The 21,050-nt window shown below is 41.4% G+C and overlaps 1 protein-coding gene across 1 annotated transcript in view; it reads right to left on the minus strand.

Moving 5' to 3' along the window:
• Window positions 1-4,976: 4,976 nt before the first annotated feature.
• STARD9 (StAR related lipid transfer domain containing 9) overlaps window positions 4,977-21,050 on the minus strand; it is a 292,466-nt gene continuing 276,392 nt past the window's right edge. The window contains exons 29-33 of the mRNA XM_073552673.1: window positions 19,758-19,822; window positions 19,424-19,629; window positions 9,334-9,413; window positions 8,192-8,350; window positions 4,977-7,278 (exon numbers count right to left, since the gene is read on the minus strand). Coding sequence (XP_073408774.1) covers window positions 7,177-7,278; window positions 8,192-8,350; window positions 9,334-9,413; window positions 19,424-19,629; window positions 19,758-19,822 — 612 coding nt within the window. The 3' untranslated portion in view covers window positions 4,977-7,176. The remainder of the gene's footprint in view (window positions 7,279-8,191; window positions 8,351-9,333; window positions 9,414-19,423; window positions 19,630-19,757; window positions 19,823-21,050) is intronic.

The following is a 21,050-nucleotide window of genomic DNA, read 5'->3' on the forward strand; positions in this document are numbered from 1 at the left end:
TAGACCAGAGCACGCCTCTTACTGTACTCTAGGTGCCTCTGCTGATTCTTAGTCATGCACATGATGTAATGGCGACCTACTAATCAGGAGCTCTCTCAGGTAGGAGATTCTCAGCTTTCCCGTGCGGTGCCCACTGAACCATCTTTTGTTCAACTCCACTAATTTTACAGATTGAGTGCACTGATATAATTAGTATTTAATAGCATCCGTTGTTCGGTGCCTCATAGGTCAGTTTTAATTTCTATACTAATGTGTTATTTTAAAAGCTAAAATGTTTCTACTCCGCACATTTGTCAGTGTCTCTGCTTCCTGTCATTGCCTGGGTTTTTTTTCTGAATGTTTTTACTCAAAGTTCTGCTTACAGCTGCAGTTTGTTGTAACCCAACCAAAACGACAACTGTCTATATTGTGACAAGTCCATCAGCCAGTGAACTGCGCCGATTATTATTATTTTTTGCCTCAATGTATAATTATTTTCATGACTTCAAGAACAGATCATAATGAGGAAAACGAAGTATATTAGGACATTTGATTATACATTTGTTAGGGGTTACACACAGACTCTGCAGACATCTGTAAATGCGATCCAATGATTGCATACAATAATTTTGAAGGATGTTCATATAATGTCATTAATGTGTTAGGCTGGTTTCACATTAGCGCATTTTATGCGCACGCACGGCCGGGGGTAGCTCCGCCCCTGAGCCGGCTCTCTGCCCGGCGTGCCCGCCCCTTCCTTGTAGCGCCGCCTCCTAGCGCACAGCGGCGCCTGCGATCGGCGCACCCTATCTTTAGCATAGGGTGCGCCGATCGTGCGCAGGTCGTGCGCTAGTTGCGCTTTGACCTGCGCACTTTTGACGGTGCGCCGTGCGCGCCAAAATCGAACTTTTCGGATTTTGGCGCGCACGGCGCACCGTCATAAGTGCGCAGCGCAGGTCAAAGCGCAACTAGCGCACGACCTGCGCACGATCGGCGCACCCTATGCTAAAGATAGGGTGCGCCGATCGCAGGCGCCGCTGTCCGCTAGGAGGCGGCGCTACAAGGAAGGGGCGGGCACGCCGGGCAGAGAGCCGGATCGGGGGCGGAGCTACCCCCGGCCGTGCGCGCGCTGAAAATGCGCTAATGTGAAACCAGCCTAAGAAAACTCTGGCATCATTGCAGGATCAGGTAGAAGTTGTATGACCAGAACATATTTTACCACAAGACTTATACTTTTTCAAGTCATTAAATGAGGTTTTATTGCACATTTCAGCCATAGAAAGACTCAAGGTGGCCATACACATAAGATAATATCAGCTAAACTATTAGGTAAGGATTGGCCCAGCTAGCCCCAGCATTCTTGTGTCCCAGGTGATGGACCAGTGTTTGCACTTTTGACATAAGACCTAATTCAGACATCCATATTGATCAAATTGCAGTGATGTCTCATGACCTGAGCTCATAGGATGATACGACTCTATGCTGTTAGTTCAGAACATTGGAATTGTCAGCAGGCCAGGTTTTGCCACTGTTATACCAGATTAGACTGGTGGACTTACCGGTACTTTGCAAATCAATGTCTGCCATGTTGTTATGATTGAGTATTTTGAGCCTGGTATAAAATGCTCATTTTAATCTGATTACAGTAATTCTGGCAATTTATTAAAGCAAGATCACCAGGGCTAAGATCTATTTAAGATCAGCTTAAAAAATAATACTGCTGGGACAGAGTAGTGTCGTTTTTTTTTTTTATTTCTCCACTCAAGTGTTGTCTGGGATTCGAAACATGCTTTTCAGAAAGAGAAAAAAAAAAACAAACCTCTGTTGGTTAAGAAATTTAAGGTCATGGTGTACTTGTCAGTATTTAACAAAAAAAAGTTTATTTTTCTGTTATATAAAGATAAGGCGGAGACTGTTGTTTTTCAAATAATTGTATATTTCTTAAGTTGGATACAGGAATTGATTACAAATTGAAATTAATTGCAAGCAAATATGTAAATATAAATAACTTAGATTGTAAACATATAAAAACTGTATACATTTATATAAAAATAAACTATTTTCACTGTACAGAAAATTGTATCCTTCAGTATTTTCACAGGAGCGTCCACATCGACAGTCATTTTACATTTATTAACATTGTATTGTACAGAAATGCTGCTAAATAAAATCTAGATGAGGACATACTGGGAGTAATGGTAAAAAAGATACATAGTTAATGGCTACTAGCCTCCTAAGGTCATGTTTCATCATTTATTTGGCAACTGTGGGATTTTTTGTCTAGTTTTTAACTTTTATGATGCTTGTATTTTATATGTGCTCTTCTGTTTTTTAGTTTACTGAATTGTGAATTCAGTATAGTGATTCCAGATGTTTTTGCCTAATTCTTCAATTGCAACATTTGGTGTAACTAAACTCCGGTCTTAACCCCGTCTCTCTTTCTCCCGGTGTAGTTTTATGCACGTTTCTCAAAGTTGAAAAAGAAAAAAAGTTTTGTTTTTTTTTCAATAACATTGCCCAAAATGCTTGAACCGCATGCACCATTATGATCAATTTTTAACTTAAAATTGTCTACTCTTTGGTTATGAAATAAAAGCTAGTAAAATTGAAGGCTTTACCTATAAACCTTTCCCTTCAAATTGCTAAATACCCTATATATGGAATCTATTGCTACTCTTGGAAGTACTCAGCCCTAAAATACCTTTTGGACCTTATTGATTTCATATGTTAGTTTTATATAAAGTAACTATCACACTTATCCACGAAATCAAAAATTTGCTTAACCCCTTCACCACCTTTTTTGTTTTTTGCGCCCCTTCTTCCCAGAGCCATAACTTTATTTTTCTGTCAATATGGCCATGTGAGGTCTTGTATTTTGCAGGACGAGTTGAATTTTTTTTCCCAATTTGCCAGTATATGATATGGTAAAACTAATGGTGTCATTCAAAAGTACAAGTGCAGTGAAATGCAAAACAAAGTGCGATTCCACAATTGTTTTGGGGGATTTTATTTTACCATGTTCACTAAATGCTAAAACTGACCTGCCATTATGATTCTCCAGGTCACTACAAGTTCAATACCAAACATGTATAGGTTCTTTTTTATTTAAGTAGTTCCCAAAAAAATCAAAGTTTTATTTATAAAAACAAAGCGCCATTTTCCGAAGCGAGACCCTTAGCGTCTCCATTTTTGGGATCTGGAGCTAGGTGACTGCTTGTTTTTTGCTGATGTTTTTATTAATACCATTTTGGTGTATATACAATGTTTTGATCACCTGTTGCATTTTATTGCAATTATTGCAATGTTGTGGAGACCAAAAAGAGTAATTCTGGTGTTATGATTTTTTTTCTCCTTGCGTCGTTTACTGATCGAATTAGCGCTCTTTATATTTTCATAGGCGTTTCTGAATGCAGCTATATCAATTTTTTATTTTTAACACTAGAACTACTGATGGAGTCATTTTGACTCCTTTCGTTTTTTATTTCTCTTCTGTGACTACATTTTTCAGAATTCCGGCTTGAAACTCGGTGACTTTTCCTCAAATATGATGTGAAAAAAGATTTTGTGAGAATAAATAATTTTGGTGAAAAATTTGTACGTTTTTTTCAAAATTTACCAAGAACTACTGAAGGGAGTCATTTTGACTCCCTACTATATTTTGAGGTCCTTTTGTCACTAAATGTTGCTATAAAGTTTTGTGCATAATTTTTTCACTCTGTCTTATTTACCCTGATGTTCATATAGATGTAGTTCAATTTACATGTCAACTTTTCACATTTTCCTTGTGTTTTACCTGCTTGTATTTCTGTGTAATACTGAACAAAATAGCTTGTTTACTCTAGGCTCTTATCTTATCAGATTTGATGAGAAATCTACTCGATCGGAGAGACTGCAAACGGACAAGTTTGCTCTATTTTCTACTGTGTGGGACAGGTTTATTGAAAATTGTATTGCGTGTTACAAACCTGGCCCATACATAACGGTGGATGAGCAACTTTTCCCAAGCAAAACTAGGTGTCCATTCACGCAGTACATGCCTTCCAAACCAGATAAATATGGCCACAAATATTGGCTAGCTGTTGATAAGGAGAGCAAATATCTGGCAAATGGCTTCCCTTATCTAGGCAAAAGATGACACACGCCGTGCTGAGGACCGTTTAGCTGACCATGTGGTAATGAAGTTATTGGACCCGTTTTTGAAAAAAGGTCGCAATGTTACAACCGATAATTATTTTACTTCAGTAAAATTAGCTAAACAGCTAAAAAGCAAAGGAACAACCATCGTGGGAACACTGAACAAGATAAGGCGAGAAGTGCCTAAAGAAATAAAATCCATGAAAGAGGAATTGTACAACACTAAAGTGTTTAGAAATGAAGACAATTTTACACTTACAGTATATCAAGGAAAGCCCAACAAAAATGTTGTCATTTTGAGTTCCGTCCATCCAGATGTTGTTGTTGCGTCTGATTCCGCTAAAAAAACTCCAGAAACGGTAAAGTTTTACAATGAAACAAAATATGGAGTAGATGTAGTGGATCAGATGGCACGAAAATATACCACACGAACATGCACAAGGAGATGGCCTGTTCATGCATTTGAAAATGCCTTAGACTTTGCGGGTATAAATGCATGGATAATATTCAAGGAGATTACCCACCAAAAAATGTCACGCAAGGCATTTTTGCAAACGCTTGTGAGAGAGTTGAGTGGTCCTTATGTCACAGATAGGGAAAAGGGTTCCACGTCCCAAGTTTCTACATGCTCAGAAGTGATGGTTCAAACAAAATTTTGCCAGATCAAAGAAAAGTGCAAGAAAAATAGATCTGTCGGCAATTGTAAGACTTGTGGTAAGTCTTTGTGTGGGCAATGTACTGCCATAAATCAAAGGCAATGCCTAAAATGCGAAACACCAAATGTTTAGAAGGTGAATTCTGCGCCATATTTTCATTTTTATGCTCCTCCACCTACATTTTCTCTGCTTTTTGTTCTTCAGTTGTTTATATGTGTGCACTTGAATAAAAAAAAATGTTTGAAAAACGTCTATTATAATTATTATTTTCTGTAGAAAAATAAGAAAAGCAGAAAAAAAACAATCAAAAGCATTACTGTTGGATCTCACAATAATAATACATTACAAAAAATATAATTATTAATAAATAACCACAAATGAAACTCTAAAAATAAACGAAAACAAGCAAGGAGTCAAAATGACTCCTTTCAGTAGTTCTAGGCGGGGTCACGAGTCCAGTAGTCCTAGTGTTAAAGGGGCAAAGGGGGGTGATTAAATTTTTATAGATTTTAAAAACTTTTTTCTTTTATTTTTTACTTTAAAGTCTCTTTCAGAGACTTGAAGTCGCGATTTCCTGATCACGTGTGCTACACATAGCGGTGCTTCAGCCCTCCTATGTGTAGCAGAAATGCTCATCTGCTATGACAAGCACGGGGGTCTTCTGCAGACCCCGGTTTGTCACGCCAATATATCGACACCTACGATCATGTGAGAGGGGCGCCGAAGTGTCAAATCATCTCTCGTACTGGTAAAGATAGCAAAAGGGGAAAGGGAAGAGAATACTTCGCTCACTAAAATATACCCGAGACCGTCCATGTCTGGAGAGCAGTGGCTGACTACCACATATAAGCAAAGAGAAATAGAAGACGTTCGGCACAGGAATCCTTTTTCAGTAAAAATTCTTCAGCGATAAAAAACATCATGGGGACCCCCCATAGGCCTGATGCGTTTCGGACCCAGTAAAAGGCCTTTGAGGGTCCAAAATGCATAAGGCCTATGGGGGGGTCCCCATGATGTTTTTTATTGCAGAAGATGTTTAAATAAAGATTTTTTTTTTTTACTTAGAAATAGAAGACTTCCAGCACAGGAATCCTTTTTTATGTACTAGAAAAGATGCGTGTATGTATACACGTCATAGGTTGTGAAGGGGTTAATGTATAAAAGATAAATGTTCCAAAGAGGAGGAATTTTGCAGGTTAAGGTAAGTGCTGCACACACCTGTTAACTTATCTGCGAATATAGAAAGGTTGGCTAGCTCACCCACTGAGGCGTGTATCAGCACAGACTCCAAGGAGACTTGAAAAAAATATAGATGAGTAGTCCAGCTGATAGAAAAAAAGGCTGATTTATTAAAAAAAACTTTGATAAAAACGACAGGGCGCAGAGATAACTTATCTGCTCCTAGGAGGGGTCTATACAAAGGGCCAACTTCATAGTTCATGAACACTGCACTTGTCACATTTAGTCTGTGTACTACATATAAGACCATGAAACTGAAAGGGAGAAGATACAGATTAGATATTAGAAAAAACTTTTTGACAGTGAGGAAGATCAAGGAGTGGAACTGGCTGCCACAAGAGGTGGTGAGTTCTCCTTCAAAGGATGTCTTCAAACAGAGGCTGGACAGACATCTGTCTGAGATGGTTTAGTGAATCCTGCATTGAGCAAGGGGTTTGACACAATAACCCTGGAGGTCCCTTCCAACTCTACCATTCTATGTCTCACTACTTAGTCCATACATAATGATTCCTTGGCTGGAAATATACCTCCTGACATGTTTAGCTTACCAGCCATTGCCTGAGCTTCACCTGTCCCTGGCAATTGTACTGATTGTCCTGCTATAAAAGACCAAACCAAAAGATGTAACCTTTCAAAGACATCTAATTAGGAAATATTCCTATCTCTATTCAGTGCAGCAAACTCTAAAGAACTTATCGATGCCTCCTTTTAAATATTTTAAACACACATGTAGAAGAAATCAATACAACACTATAATGGAAAGTTGTATAACTGTTCATTACACAATGACACTGTAATACCCCTCCAAGTGCAGACCAACATCCGCAAATACAATGTGAGCCATGCTGCAGGAAAGCTGCATTGTTGAATATTATTTTTTTTTGTAATCCCTGCCTTAGCTTCAAGTTCAATATTATATGCCTCATACCATTAGAAAAGGAAAAAGTGGGAGTGATCTGAGAATAGTGGAACATTACCGACTTTCCAATTCTGCTTTTCCAATTTAGAAACAATTATTGTTAAATTATTAAAACATACAATTCAGACAGTGTGGGTGAACTGAACCCATGCATTGTATGATTCATTCACAGCTACTAGATGCTACATAATTCATTGCAACCCAGTGATTAAATTACAATCTTGGTATCTCAGGTCGCTTTATTTCAGATTACCTAGAGAGAAAGGTGGCCAGATTTGCAATCACCAGAGGCTGGCGTTTGCTAATCACACTGAGTAGCCTGGAAGGGATTGCTGGTGCCCCAAGGTCAACCTGAAAAAAAAATAAGTAAAACAAAAATTACCAAAAGTTTTTTCTATTTAAAACACACAAGCTCTGTTTATCTGAGAGAGCCACAATCACACGGTCAATTCTCTTCCTATAAGCATTTGTATGTGCTATGGGTACATGTGTGTGTTGTGTGCTATGTATATATACAAGTGTGAATATATGTGTGTGTGGCCTGGGTAATATACAGGTGTGTATGTATATGCTGTGTGCAACATGTTAGCATTTGGAGCCCCACTTTGTCTAAAGCCGGCTCTGCAAGGGTATATGCATTGAGGGTGTGTGCACACGTAAGCGTTTTTTTCACGGCAAAAACGCTTACAAGAAGCATCCCATTCATTTTAATGAATTCTGCACTTTATGTGCATATTGATGCATATTTTTTCCATGAAAAAAACGCATTGCGGTAAAAAACGGAGCATACTCATTAATTTTGCGGAAAAATCCGCATTTGTAACTATTCTATCAAACGGGATGCTCCGGAAAAAACGCAGAAAAAGCGCGGGAAAAAAATGCGCGCTTCCTGGGAAGGAGACCGGTTTTTAGTCAGGAATTTTCTGCATATGTGAGTACATAGCCTGAATGTCAAAAATTGGAATAACTCTGAAGAATTATTTCCAGCCAATAACGTGATCCTGAAAATCAAAGGGCCACAACACAACTCTAGCACAGAACCACTACAGTCAGCTGCTATACTTGGTCCTGCTGCTCGCTAATGGAACTGAACTGCAACATGAGGCTCAACTGCTACAAAATGTACATGTCATATACAATAAATAATATAGTGCACAAGTGACCAAAATAGTTTACTGCTGGTCAAGCCATTGACACTAATAGAGAACACCTTTGAGGTTTTGTGTTGTCACCCCTTCCCAATGACACTGCTCATCATTCCTACCTGTATCATGTAGATGACTCTTGTGATGTCTTCTCCATGGAGGCTATCAGGCTGTAGAATCCATGCGCTGGGCAGGAGCTCTCCTCGTACAGTGTCTTTACTGGGACGCGGCATATCCTCATTATACACAGATTGGAAGCACAGACTGTAACACTTCTCCTGTGAGCAGGAAACCAATATTAATGATGTACTACTGATAACACCCACCTAAGGCCTTATTCAGACATCAGTCCTTTTTCTCGTACACAAGTAGTCCAATTTTTATCTGCATCGGTGTCTGTTTTTACAATCAATGTTTCCATAGCATCACATACGGAGAAAAAAAAAGCAAACCTTCTATATATTATAATGTAAAAACAGCACACAGATTTCATTTGTGATCTTCACAGACCTATATAGACTAATACATTGGTGACTTTGATGAAAATCAAACGTCTTTTTTTTTTTATTTGGCAAACCACACAGTGTGAAAATAAATAGGACAAGGACAGATCCGTAAACGATAATGGGTACTTCTATCGTTCAAAGCTACAACACGCAAGTGAAAATGACCATGTGAATATCACTTATCAGGCACGTGATAAACATCTATCCCTGGACATGGTGCAGAATGAAGGATCAATTTTCTGTTAAAATACATAGTAAAAAAAAATGTATACGGTTACCGTTTTCGAATTATACGCCATTGTTTGCAATATGTTAGACGTATACATTTTATTTATTTAAGAATGATTATAGTGATGGATGCTGCGTACGCAGTTTGGAAAGGTGGTGGCTAAATCCCTCCAGACTACTGTAAGCTGAGCCTGCCAATGTCAGTGGGTTAGGGTGACATTGGTAATGTATACGTGGACTCGGCCCAACTGATTATTGAGAAGATGTTCGTCGGCCATGTCAGGGTTGGGCCAAAATGCACAGTAATTTTGGTTGCTGATAGAAAGACCTTGCCTAACAAAAGTAGCAGAATAATGTGAGTGTTTCTAAATAAGGTTTATTAAATCAAATCCATGTTATTAGTGAGGGTTTTTTTGTTTGTGTTTTCTTAAGATTGGAATGTGACACAACAAATACAATTTTTTAAGTAAAATCTACACGATAGTAAGGTATTAAGACTGAACAGCAAGCTTTAGCAAATATCTTACTTGTTTATATTCCACAGCCATACAACAGAAGTCCCTGGGTTGTTTTAGATAGCAAAGTGACGTATCCGTCATCACATGCACTAGAAAAGGAAAGAAATATCTACAATTAGCCAGAACTCTCAGAAATCAAACTGCAAGCAATCTGAATGAATTAAAAAAGCACTCCCATCAATGTTTTTATCCATGTAAATGATAAGTTCTCTAAATGGGAGATAGCAGTGGTTACTGCAGGGATCTGTACTGGGAGCAGTGGGGACTGCAGAGATCTGTGCCAAGACCAATTTTTTTTTTTTTTTTTTTTTTTAAATTTACCTCTTCATTAATAACCTTGTGGATGGGATTGAGAGTAAAGTGTCAGTCTTTTCTGATGACCCCAAACTATGTAGGATACTAAAATCTGACCTTGACATTACAATATTGCAAATCATTCTAGATAAGATGACTGAATGGGCAAACACTTTGGCAGATGATGTTTATCGTTGATACATGTAGAGTAATGCACCTAGGACAGAGTAATCCTATTGCTGCATATACATTAGATGGGATCATACTCAGGACTACAGAATAGGAGAAGGACTTGGGTCTTCTGGTTTACAAGTAAGCTGAGCAGCAGTACTCAATGTCAGGCAACAGCCGCAAAAGCAAACAAGATTTTAAGGGTGTATAAAAAGAAAGAAAATCTTGCGATCCCAACGTATTGTTACCCCTTTATAAATCACTTGTGAGGCCACATCTAGAATGTGGGAACCAATCTTGGGCTCCACATTTGAAAAAGGATATTCAGAAATTAGAGTCAGTTTTAAAGGCGGGCAACTAGAGTATTTGCAAGGGATGGAGGGCTTCTCATATAATGAGAGGTGGAAAAGTTTGGCTTGCTTAGCTTAGAAAAAAGACGCAGAGGGGATCTCATTTACATGTATAAATATGTGTGGTCAGTACAAAGGACTGGCGCATGACTTTTCTCTATCTCTTCATTGGGGGACACAGGAAACCATGGGTGTATGCTGCTGACACTGTGCACAAAAAAAGTTAGCTTCTCCTCTGCATTATACAGTACACCCCACTGTCTGGCACTAGAGGTTAACCCCTTTACCCCCCAAGGGTGGTTTGCATGTTAATGACCAGGCCAATTTTTACAATTCTGACCACTGTCCCTTTAATGAGGTAATAACTCTGGAACGCTTCCATGGATCCCGGTGATTCTGACATTGTTTTCTCGTGACATATTGTACTTCATGTTAGTGGTAAAATTCTTTGATATGACTTGCGTTTATTTGTGAAAAAAAACAAAATGGAAATTTGGCAAAAATTTTGAAAATTTCTCAATTTTCCAACTTTGAATTTTCATGCCCTTAAATCAGAGATATGTCACACAAAATACTTAATAATTAACATTTCCCACATCTTTACTTTACATCAGCACAATTTTGGAACCTATTTTTTTTTGTTAGGAAGTTATAAGGGTTAAAAGTTAACCAGCGATATCTCATTTTTACAACACATCATTTTTTGGACCACATCACATTTGAAATCACTGAGGGGTCTGTTTGATATAAAATACCCAAAAGTGACACCATTCTAAAAACTGCACCCCTCAAGGTGCTCAAAACCACATTCAAGAAGTTTATGAACCCTTCAGTGCTTCACAGGAATTTTTGGAATGTTTAAAAAAAAAAATGAACATTTAACTTTTTTCACAAAAAATTTACATCGGATCCAATTTTTTTTTCCCAAGGGTAACAGGAAAAATTGGACCCCAAAAGTTGTCCAATTTGTCCTGAGTACACCAATACCCCATATGTGGGGGTAGATCACTGTTTACGCGCACAGTAGAGCTCGGAAGGGAAGGAGCACCGTTTGACAACGCAGAATTATCTGGAATTAAGATCAGACGCCATGTCGCGTTTGAAGAGCCCCTGATGTGCCTAAACAGTGGAAACCCCCTAATTCTAATGCCAACCCTAATCCCAACCCTATCCTTAACCCTAACCACAAACCTAACCCTAATACACCCCTAATCCACACCGTTCCACATGTGTGATAAGGCACTTTTATTCTTCGGGTCAGTACTATTACAGCGATACATCATTTATATTTTTTTTTTATGTTTCGGTGCTTTTATATAATAAAAACTTTTATAGAGAAAATAATTGTTCTTGCATCACTTTATTATGAGAGCTATAACTTTTTTTCGCTGAAGACACTGTATGGCGGCTCGTTTTTTGCGGAACAAGATGACGTTTTCACTGGTACCATGTTTAGTTCTATCCGTCAGCCCTCTGCCTGCTCCCTGAATGCTTGTGTTTGATCGCAGTATTCTGGGGGTTAAAGTGCCGGGAGCAGTCTGTGACCGCTCCTGGCACTTAGTGCCGGGTGTCAGCTGTGAGAATCAGCTGACACTCGGCCACGTACCCCCCGAGTGCGTAGACGATCGCTATGACGTACTATCCCGACTGTGGTCAAATTGGCTCAGGGCACATGGGGTTAATCAGTTTTAGCTTAGTGTCAGTAGGAGGTGGACACTGATCTTTCATTAGATCCATACCTACCTCAGTTTTTGTTGTTTTCCAGTAACGTCTCTTCTTTTTCAGATGGATCTTCTCCCCTACCTCTGGAGGGATACAGTGTGCACGGTCACAACTGTACACTCCCACATAGAGACTACGAGTACAGCATGTACTGCCATCCCGTATCCTCATATGTCTAGCCAGCATTGGCAAGACCCCAACCCCTAAAACAGAAGTGTTTAGTTGATCCGGATTTATTCCTGACCCCCGTCGCCTACCCATTCGCCCACCAGTGCCTCTCTGTTTTAGGAGGCGTAGGCGTCCCACAATACAGGAATTTCGGAAGTTTGATATTTCCTGGATGGAGAGGTACATCTTTCTCTTCCCCAAGTTCCTTTCCAGAGGCGACGAGAAGTTCCAAGTAAGGATTCAAGTAAGAAGAAGATACAAAGGATGAAGACAGAAGGAAGATCATGAGTTTTTATTTGCCCCTAAACCCTCACTTTATTTCCAGGGCTTTAGTATAATTGTAGCCCTTCTGATAGCCATATGTGGTTGTTGCCCTTTGTTTCCCTATGGATTGGGGCACTGGGCTACCTTTTGTATCACTTTTAGGGCCTCCGCGCTGCTTCCCCCTGTTCCAGCGGTCACCGTTCTTAATCTAGTCTAGTCTTGGCGTTAGGCTCAGCCCCCTTCTCAGCACTAAGGGCTGGCTTTTCTCCCACCCGTCGCTTCCACACTCCCCCTTAGGGTATGTTTCCATGGTTAGGAAACGCTGCGGATTGGACGCTGCGTACAGGGTTTTCACAAAAATCATGGCAGCGTTAATAGCAATCCTGCGGATCAGAGGCCTAGCGCTCATCGACATCCTCAAGGCTCAGTCTTTTTTTTTTTAGGCCCTGGAAAGTCTGGCCATAGTTCTCAACACCCTATCCCATTTCGGATGGATAGTCAACAAGGCGAATTCTTGCCTTGTCGCCTCATTTTTCTAGGCATGCTGTTCAATACCCGCCAGAGAAGATTTTTTCTTCTCAAAGAGAAGAGCAATCCTCCAACAGGGGGTTCGCTCTCTGCAGGGCCCTCGCCTTCCCTCTTTCCGCTCAGCCATGGCGGTCCTGAGAAGGATGGTGGCAGCGTTGGAAGCAGTTTCTTTTGCGCAACTCCATTCAAGACCACTTCAGCAAGCTATCCTGTCTCTGTGGAACAAATCTGTTCTCTCTCTGGATTGCTCTCTTCCCGAGTCAAACAATCTCTCAAGTGGTGGCTGTCAACCCTTCTCATCTTCCAGGGTCGGTCCTTTCTTCCCATTCACTGGCAGGTGGTGACGACGGACGCCAGCCTTCCCAGCTGGGGTGCGGTCTTTCGTCACCTGACTGTCCAGGGACGTTGGTCGGCAGAGAAATCCTCTCTGCTGATCAACATCCTCAAGATAAGGGCCATTCTGTCCCTCCGTCACTGGGAAAGGCTTCTCAGGGGTCTGCCAATCCGAGTTCAAACAGACAATTCCATGCCAGTGGCATCTGTCAATCACCAGGGAGGGACCCAGAGCCCCTTGGAGATGGCCGAGGTATCCAAGATTCTCCTCTTGACAGAGGTGACGGTTCCAGCAATATCTGCAGTGCATATCCCCAGCGTGGACAATTGGGCTGCCAACTTTCTCAGTTGCAAGGGTCTCGCAGCGGGAGAGCAGTCTGCATCCAGAAGTCTTCCATCAGATTTGCCTTCAATGGCGAACTCCAGATGTGGACCTCATGGCATCCTGGCTGAAAAGGAAGATTTCACGATTCATTTCCAGGTCCTGCGATCCTCTCGCGGTGGGTGTCAACGCTCTGGCGACACCCTGGTCACAGTTTGCTCTTCCCTATCTGTTTCCTCCCCTTCTTCCCTTGCTTTTGAAGAAGATAAAGGCGGAGTGGGTGCCAGTCATTCTGATAGCACCGGAATGGCCCAGGAGCTCTTGGTTCACAGAGATTGTCAATCTTCTGGCGGACGGCCCCTGGAGGCTCCCAGACAGACCGGATCTTCTGTCCCAAGGACCGATCTGCCACCAGAATTCTCTGTCGTTCAATTTAACGGCGTGGCTGTTGAAACCGCGGTTCTAAGAGCGTCCGGGTTTTCAGATCGGTTGATTCACACCATGATCCAGGTTAGGAAGCCGTTGTCTTCCAAGGTCTATTATCAGACTTGGAGAGCCTATTTCAGATTGTGTGAGTCTAATCACATCCCGCCTATGTCTTTTGCCCTCCTTCCATTCTGGCATTTCTCCAGGCGGGACTTGACTCTGGTCTTACTCTTAATTTGCTAAAAATTTATCCTCTCAATCTGAGGTCAGAACTTTTCTCCAAGGGGTAGCGCATGCTGTGACCCAGTACCGGACACCCGTGGACTCCTGGGACCTCAATCTACTCCTGGAGGCCCTTACGAGTTCTCCCTTTGAAGTCTCTCTGTCATTTCTGTCTTGGAAGGCGGTGTTTCTTGTGGCTATCACCTCCATTAGGCGCGTTTGGAATTGGCGGCTCTTTCCTGTCGCCCTCCTTTCTTGGTTAGTCACCAGGACAAGGTGGTTTTGCAGCCTCTACTTTCCTTCCTTCCCAAGGTGGCTTTTGCTTTTCACCTTAATGAGGATATTGTCCTCCCTTCCTTTTGCCCAGCTTCGACTCACCCTCTGGAACGTTCTTTGAACAGGTTAGACCTGGTCAGGGTGGTGCTGGTCTATCTGGCTAGGACCGCCCCCTTAAGACAGACTCTCTCTTTGTCATTCCAGAGGGTGCGCGAAGAGGCCTGCCGGCCTCCAAGGCTACGATTGTTCGCTGGATCAGGATGGCAATTTTGGAAGCTTACCGGGTCAAGAACAGAGTGCCTCTCCCTGGGAAAAAGATACACTCTACCAGGGCAGTGGGCCCCTCCTGAGCAGTACACCATAGGGCATCCACCCTGCAACTCTTCAGAGGCAACTTGGTCTTCCCATTCACACCTTTGCCAAATTTTATAGGGTCCATGCCAACGCTTCGGCAGACGCCAGACTAGGTAGAAGGATCTTGCAGGTGACAGTGGTGAGTTCTCAAACCTGAACGGAGTTTCTGCTGTTCCCTCCCCATGGACTGCTTTCAGACATGGTTTCCTGTGTTCCCCAAGCGATAAAGAAAACAGGATTTTTGGTTACTTACCGTTAAAGCTGTTTCTCAGAGCCTTCATTGGGGGACACAGTACCCACCCACGTTTATCGGCTCTTTTTACACTGTGTTATATTGTTAGTTTCAGTTGTCTATTTCATTCTCTCTATCGTGTTGCTTCTCCTACTGCTTTCTCACTAACTGATTAACCTAGTGCCAGTCGGTGGGGTGTATACTGCAGAGGAGGAGCTAACTTTTTTGTGATTAGTGTCAGCAACATACATCCATGGTTTCCTGTGTCCCTCAATGAAGTGAGAGAAACAGATTATAATCAAAAATCCTTATATTCCTTCCATACTGAGGACTAGGGGGCACTCATTACAGCTGGAAGAAAGGCGATTCCAGCAGACAATTAGGTAAGTGTTCTTTACAGTTAGATCAGTCAGACTGTGGGAAGCCCAAACACAAGAGATAGTAATGGCAGACACTATAGCAGCTTTTAAAAATGGTCTAGATTATTTCCTCGGCACAAATGGCATGGGTTATAGATAATTTTGTGACGACAGAATTTATAATTGAAGAAAAGTTGAAGTTGATGGATCTAGGTCTTTTACCAACTTATGTATCGCCCATCAAAATTTCTATCTTAATATATTGCAATCATTACATTATATAGCACTGTGTACTATGAGGTAGCGATCACTAAGCGGTTTGGGGTACACTCACTTGGCAGCAATATTTGAACCACAACAGTTTCATCATTTAAATATGTCCATTTCTGGTTTATTATACCACCATAAACCACTGTAGACCATGCAAACATCACATAACCAACATACAGTCCATTCTCTTTAACACATACATCTGCACACTTGGCAGGAACTTCTCTGACCTATTAGACCGTTTCAACTACGGTTGTGTCCGCACAGTTCAATAACTGACACCAGTCAGTGTACACAATTCCCCATGCTCTGGGTTACCCGCTTAAAAAGCTTTTCAGGCTTCACAGACTGGCTTTATATTGGTCCTGTCACTACTCCAGACCCTTATTAGCTCCCTGAACTCTCAGGGCTTCAGCCTCACACATGGTCTTTTGTCCCCCTCATGTTGTGCAACCAGGAAGCCTATAGGACCTTTCTGACGTCACAGGAACACCCCCCCCCCCCCCCCCCCCGGGAGGTATGTGGTTAACCAGACCGACACTTCACTTTCTGGTTAACCCTTAAATCCAGCCGTAATTCAATATACAGGTTTGTGGGACAACAAGACAAAGCAAAATGTCCTGGAGTTAGATCGCAACAGACCCCAGTCTGTGCGATACATACCTGTCTCTCACGATACAACTAGTTGGTACATCACAGTACTTACAATTGCAGATTTTGCCTTTTTACCCAGCTAATTCTCTGTTCCATTAGGTCTATGACCTCACATGATTAAAAACGGGCTAGCTGAATATTTTCTAAGCGTTATGTAGAAACAGGAGGACAATTTTCCCTCCATTTATTATTCCCCTCCCCAGCTGCTCCATCCTCCCTCCTGCCAGGGACTTTTGTAGTGACTTATGATTAATGGAGGGAAAGTTGACCGGTTTCTACATAGAGCTTAGAAGGATTCAGCTACTCAGTTTTTAATCACATGATGTTATAGACCCAGGGCTGCCATTAGGAATTTCGGGGCCCCATACTGGCAAAATTTTCGAGGCCCCCTTGAGACTCCACCCAGGCTCCAACCCAGCCACACCTCCACCCCTCGAACTGTCCACAGTCCCATTGGAAAAACTCCACTTCTCACCAATCACACATTAACAGTTCCCATCACCAGATCACACATATAGTCAACAACTTTTGTTTCGGCCAAAAGATTTTTTAAGCCGTGACCACGACAAGGTAGACTCTTTTGGCCAAGCCCTACTGTACTCTAACCTACTAAACATTTGTTAAAATATCCAATACAATTTAGGTATATTTTTATTTTTCAATGTTTAAAATGACCAATAATATCACAAACAAGGGACAAATACCACCATACCATGACTAGACACCATATTACCATCACATAGTGACCTATAATACCACATACAAGGAACAAATACTGCCACACCATGGCCAGACAACATATTACCTCCACATATTACCACCATATAGTGACCAAATAATAGCACATACAAGGAACAAATACTGCCACACCATGGCCGGACAACATATTACCATCACATAGTGACTGAAAACTACAATACTGATCATTAATAAAAAGAAAAAAAAACAATACTATCACCATATGTGCCATTATACACAGTAGAGCTGTACTTAGTTTGCAGTGTCTGTGTACAGGTAATACAGTGATTAACGGTGACATTGTACACAGGAATGCTGTGTATAGTGTCAGTGTACAGGTTAACACACTGGCTCACCAGTGACGTCTCTAGGTGAATTCCTTTATCACCGCTTTTCATCTTCATCCAGCACAGCCCGCCATCACTTCTTCCAGCCAGGGCTCATCGCTGCAGGAAATAACACATTTACCTAGAGCACCGCTTGCAGAACACATTACTTATTTTTTTTTCTCAAATTCTAAACTACAGCAGATGAAGAAAAAAGGCGATAGTGTCACTCTGCACAGTAACAGGACCACCTCCCCCATTTAAAACAGTATCCTCAAAAAATAAATACATCACTGCAGTAATAATATCCCTTAATTAGCCCCTTTGGTAATAATATCCCCCATCCTGGCCCCTGTGTGTCTTATTCCTAGCTCCAGCCATATGCTCTCCCATTCTGCCCCCATGTGATGTCCCATGATCCTGCCCCATGTCTCCAATCTGCCCTCTGTCTCCATTCTGCCCTGAGACACATGGACCATGTGCCTCCATCCTGCTGGCGAAACACATTGCGGCTTGCCGCTTTCAATAAAAAAAAAAAAAAAAATATCTTTCTCCTTACTTGGATGTGCTCCTGCAGCAATGATCCCTCCAAGTGTTTCAAGTGCACACTCGCCGGCGAATGACAATAACATCATACGCCGGAAACGTACGTGCTGACAGCTGCCAGCCTCCAATTGGCTGGCGGATTTAACTATTGCCGTGCTGGCCTGCACGACAATAGAGGTTAACTGAACCTGCGTCTCAGACATAAGTTAATAATAATAAATGTTATAATAAATTTTATTTCTATAGCGCTGACATATTCCGCAGCACTTTACATTTCAGAGGGGACTTGTACAGACAATATACATTACAGCAGTTCAGTTATTGCACCGGCAGAATCCTGCCGCTGGGACCGATGCGGGCCCCCTCTGCTGATCGGTCCCCATGCGTCAGTCAGGGCAGTAATGCCCTGATGGCGGCCCTGTGTAGACCTAATGGAAAAGCGAAGAATTAGCTGGGTTGAAAGGCAAAATAAGCAATTTTAAGTACACCGTGCTATATAATATGATGACTGCAATATATTAATAGGATAACAATTCTGATTAGCGTTTTTGTTTAAAGTTGAAAATATGTTTTATAGAGGCTTGTGAGTTGTCTAGTCTACCTGATATAAGACAATGTTGTGTTAGGTAGCATTAAATAGCATTGTATCTAGTGGTGTGTAACAAGTGAGAATACAGATTTTTCAAGTTTGTTTCATTGGAGAACATGGGAACTCCATGAGCATATGCACCAGCTTGGACGTGAACGCTTGGACGTGAACACTTGGAAACAAAAAAGATTGGAAAAATGTAAACTTCATGCCAAAATGGAGACAGAAATGGATCTGATTTCCCTCCTCTGATCGGAGGCAGAATGTGGTACATTTGTATTATACTGAGAAACTGGGTCTGAGCAGAAAAAGTAAATTAATGTGCATGCAAAATGTAATTGCATATGAACACATGACCTTTACACAGAGAAAACCAAAAGCAAAACACAAAACAAATATCCTGGAATAAAAAAGTAAAAAAATATATTGCAAAAATTGCATGAAGGTAGTAATAATAAGGGTATTTAGTTAACATAATTTTGATCAAAATAATGTAGAAGCCATCCTGCCACGTCACGGCAACCCTTGTGGGACAGTCCTAACTCTTGTATTTAAAACCTTTCCACTTGTCAAGTGACGTAAATGTGAACAAGGACAGAGGGACTGAACCACCAATAATAGTATAGGCCAGACAGGATGGATTTTCCAACTCAGAAACAGGGCGGTCACACCCTTATATGCACAGAATGCACAATGAAACAAATGAAAAACTGGGTCTGAGCAGAAAAAGTAAATTAATGTGCATGCAAAATGTAATTGCATATGAACACATGACCTTTACACAGAGAAAACCAAAAGCAAAACACAAAACAAAAATCCTGGAATAAAAAAGTAAAAAAATATATATATATTTGTATTATACTGTAACGTGCTGCACATTTGCAGAGGAAGATCCACGCCCAAAACTGGATAAGTTTACCAAGGACTGGTGGAAACCGGAATGGATAGCACTTACCCAACTGAATATTGCTGCTTACTCTCTCATGTACACAGGCCGTAAGGATGGATTGGTCATACAAACACCTTGTGCTAATGTCTTTCACTATGCACCAGACATCATGAATTGGCCTCCTAATGACTCCAGCCCCAATAAATCCATGCTTTGTGGCCGATGAGAAAGCTTTATAATACACCAATACATCTCTCTCTGTGCTCTGGTATCTGGAATGGAAACAAAACTATAAGATTTACTTTAACAGGAGCAGGATAAATAAAAGTATGCATCACCATCTACATGTGTATCATGTTACAGTGTCAAAAAATATATGTATTAAAATATTGAGGCTTACATCCATCCAGCTGCCGCTTGGCGATTATATAACTTCTTTATATCGTAGGAACAAGAAGTCATTACCTGGAAAAAAAAAAGTAATTTAATATAAATCATACAGGTGGATACACTTTTTAGCTTTGTGTTTTGGGTCATCCTGTTGGAGAACCCATGACCTGCGATTCATGCTAAGCTTTCTGACACCGGGCAGCACATTTTGCTCCAGAATGCCTTGATAGTCATGAAATTTCATTGTACCCTGCACAGATTCAAGACCCCCTTTGCCAGATGCAGCAAAGCAGCCCCAAAATATAACCAAGCCTCCTCTATGTCTCACAGTATGTACAATGTTCTTTTCTTTGCTTCACTGTGACGTCTGTGAACATAGAGCTGAGGTGACATGCCAAAAAGCTCAGTCTTTTATCTCTTCATATGTGGCTTGTCAATGTGCATTTTGGCAAAGTTCAGTGTCGCTTTTAAAACAGGTTTCTTCCTCAGTTGTCTTACTCGAAGACCACTTTGGCCAAAACAGCGATGAATGGTGCAATCTGACACTGACCTATGACCTATCATGAGGGCAGGGTTCCCCAACTCCAGTCCTCAAGGCCCACCAACAGATCATGTTTTCAGGATTTCCTTAGTATTGCTCAGGTGATAATTGCATCACCTGTGCAATACAAAGAAAATCCTGAAAACATGATCTGTTGGTAGGCCTTGAGGACTGGAGTTGGGGAACCCTGATGTAGGGGACACAGCTAGCAAGTGGAAGAAGGTGCTCTGGTCCCATGAGACCAACCAAGAACTTTTGGGGCAAAATGCTTAATGCAAAACTTTGTGTAGCGTAAAACTAACTCTGCATATAACCTTGAAAACACCATCCCCACCATCAAACATGGTGGTCGCAGCATCAGGCTTTTCTTCGACAGGGAAGCTGGGCAGAGTTGATGGGAAAATAGATGGAACGAAATACAGGGCAATCCTGAAGGAATACCTGCTGGAGGCAAAAGACTTGAAACTGGGGTGTAGGTTCACCTTTCAGCAGGACAACTACCATAAACATACTGCCAGAGCTACATCGGATGGTTTAGATCAAAATATATTTATATGTGTGTGAATGGCCCAGTCACAGTCCAGACCCAAGTCCCATTGAGAATCTGTGGCAAGATGTGAAAATTGCTGTTCACAGATGCCTCCATCCAATCTCACTGAGCGAGTGTGCAAAAAAGAACGGGCAAAACTTTCAGCCTTTAGGTGTGCAAAGCTGGTAGCGACAGATCCCAAAAGATGTGAAGCAGTAATTACAGCAAAAGGT

This window comes from Dendrobates tinctorius, unplaced genomic scaffold (genome assembly GCF_039654945.1).
Source record: "Dendrobates tinctorius isolate UK_male_01 unplaced genomic scaffold, ASM3965494v1 ptg000194l, whole genome shotgun sequence".
Classification (NCBI taxonomy): domain Eukaryota; kingdom Metazoa; phylum Chordata; class Amphibia; order Anura; family Dendrobatidae; genus Dendrobates; species Dendrobates tinctorius.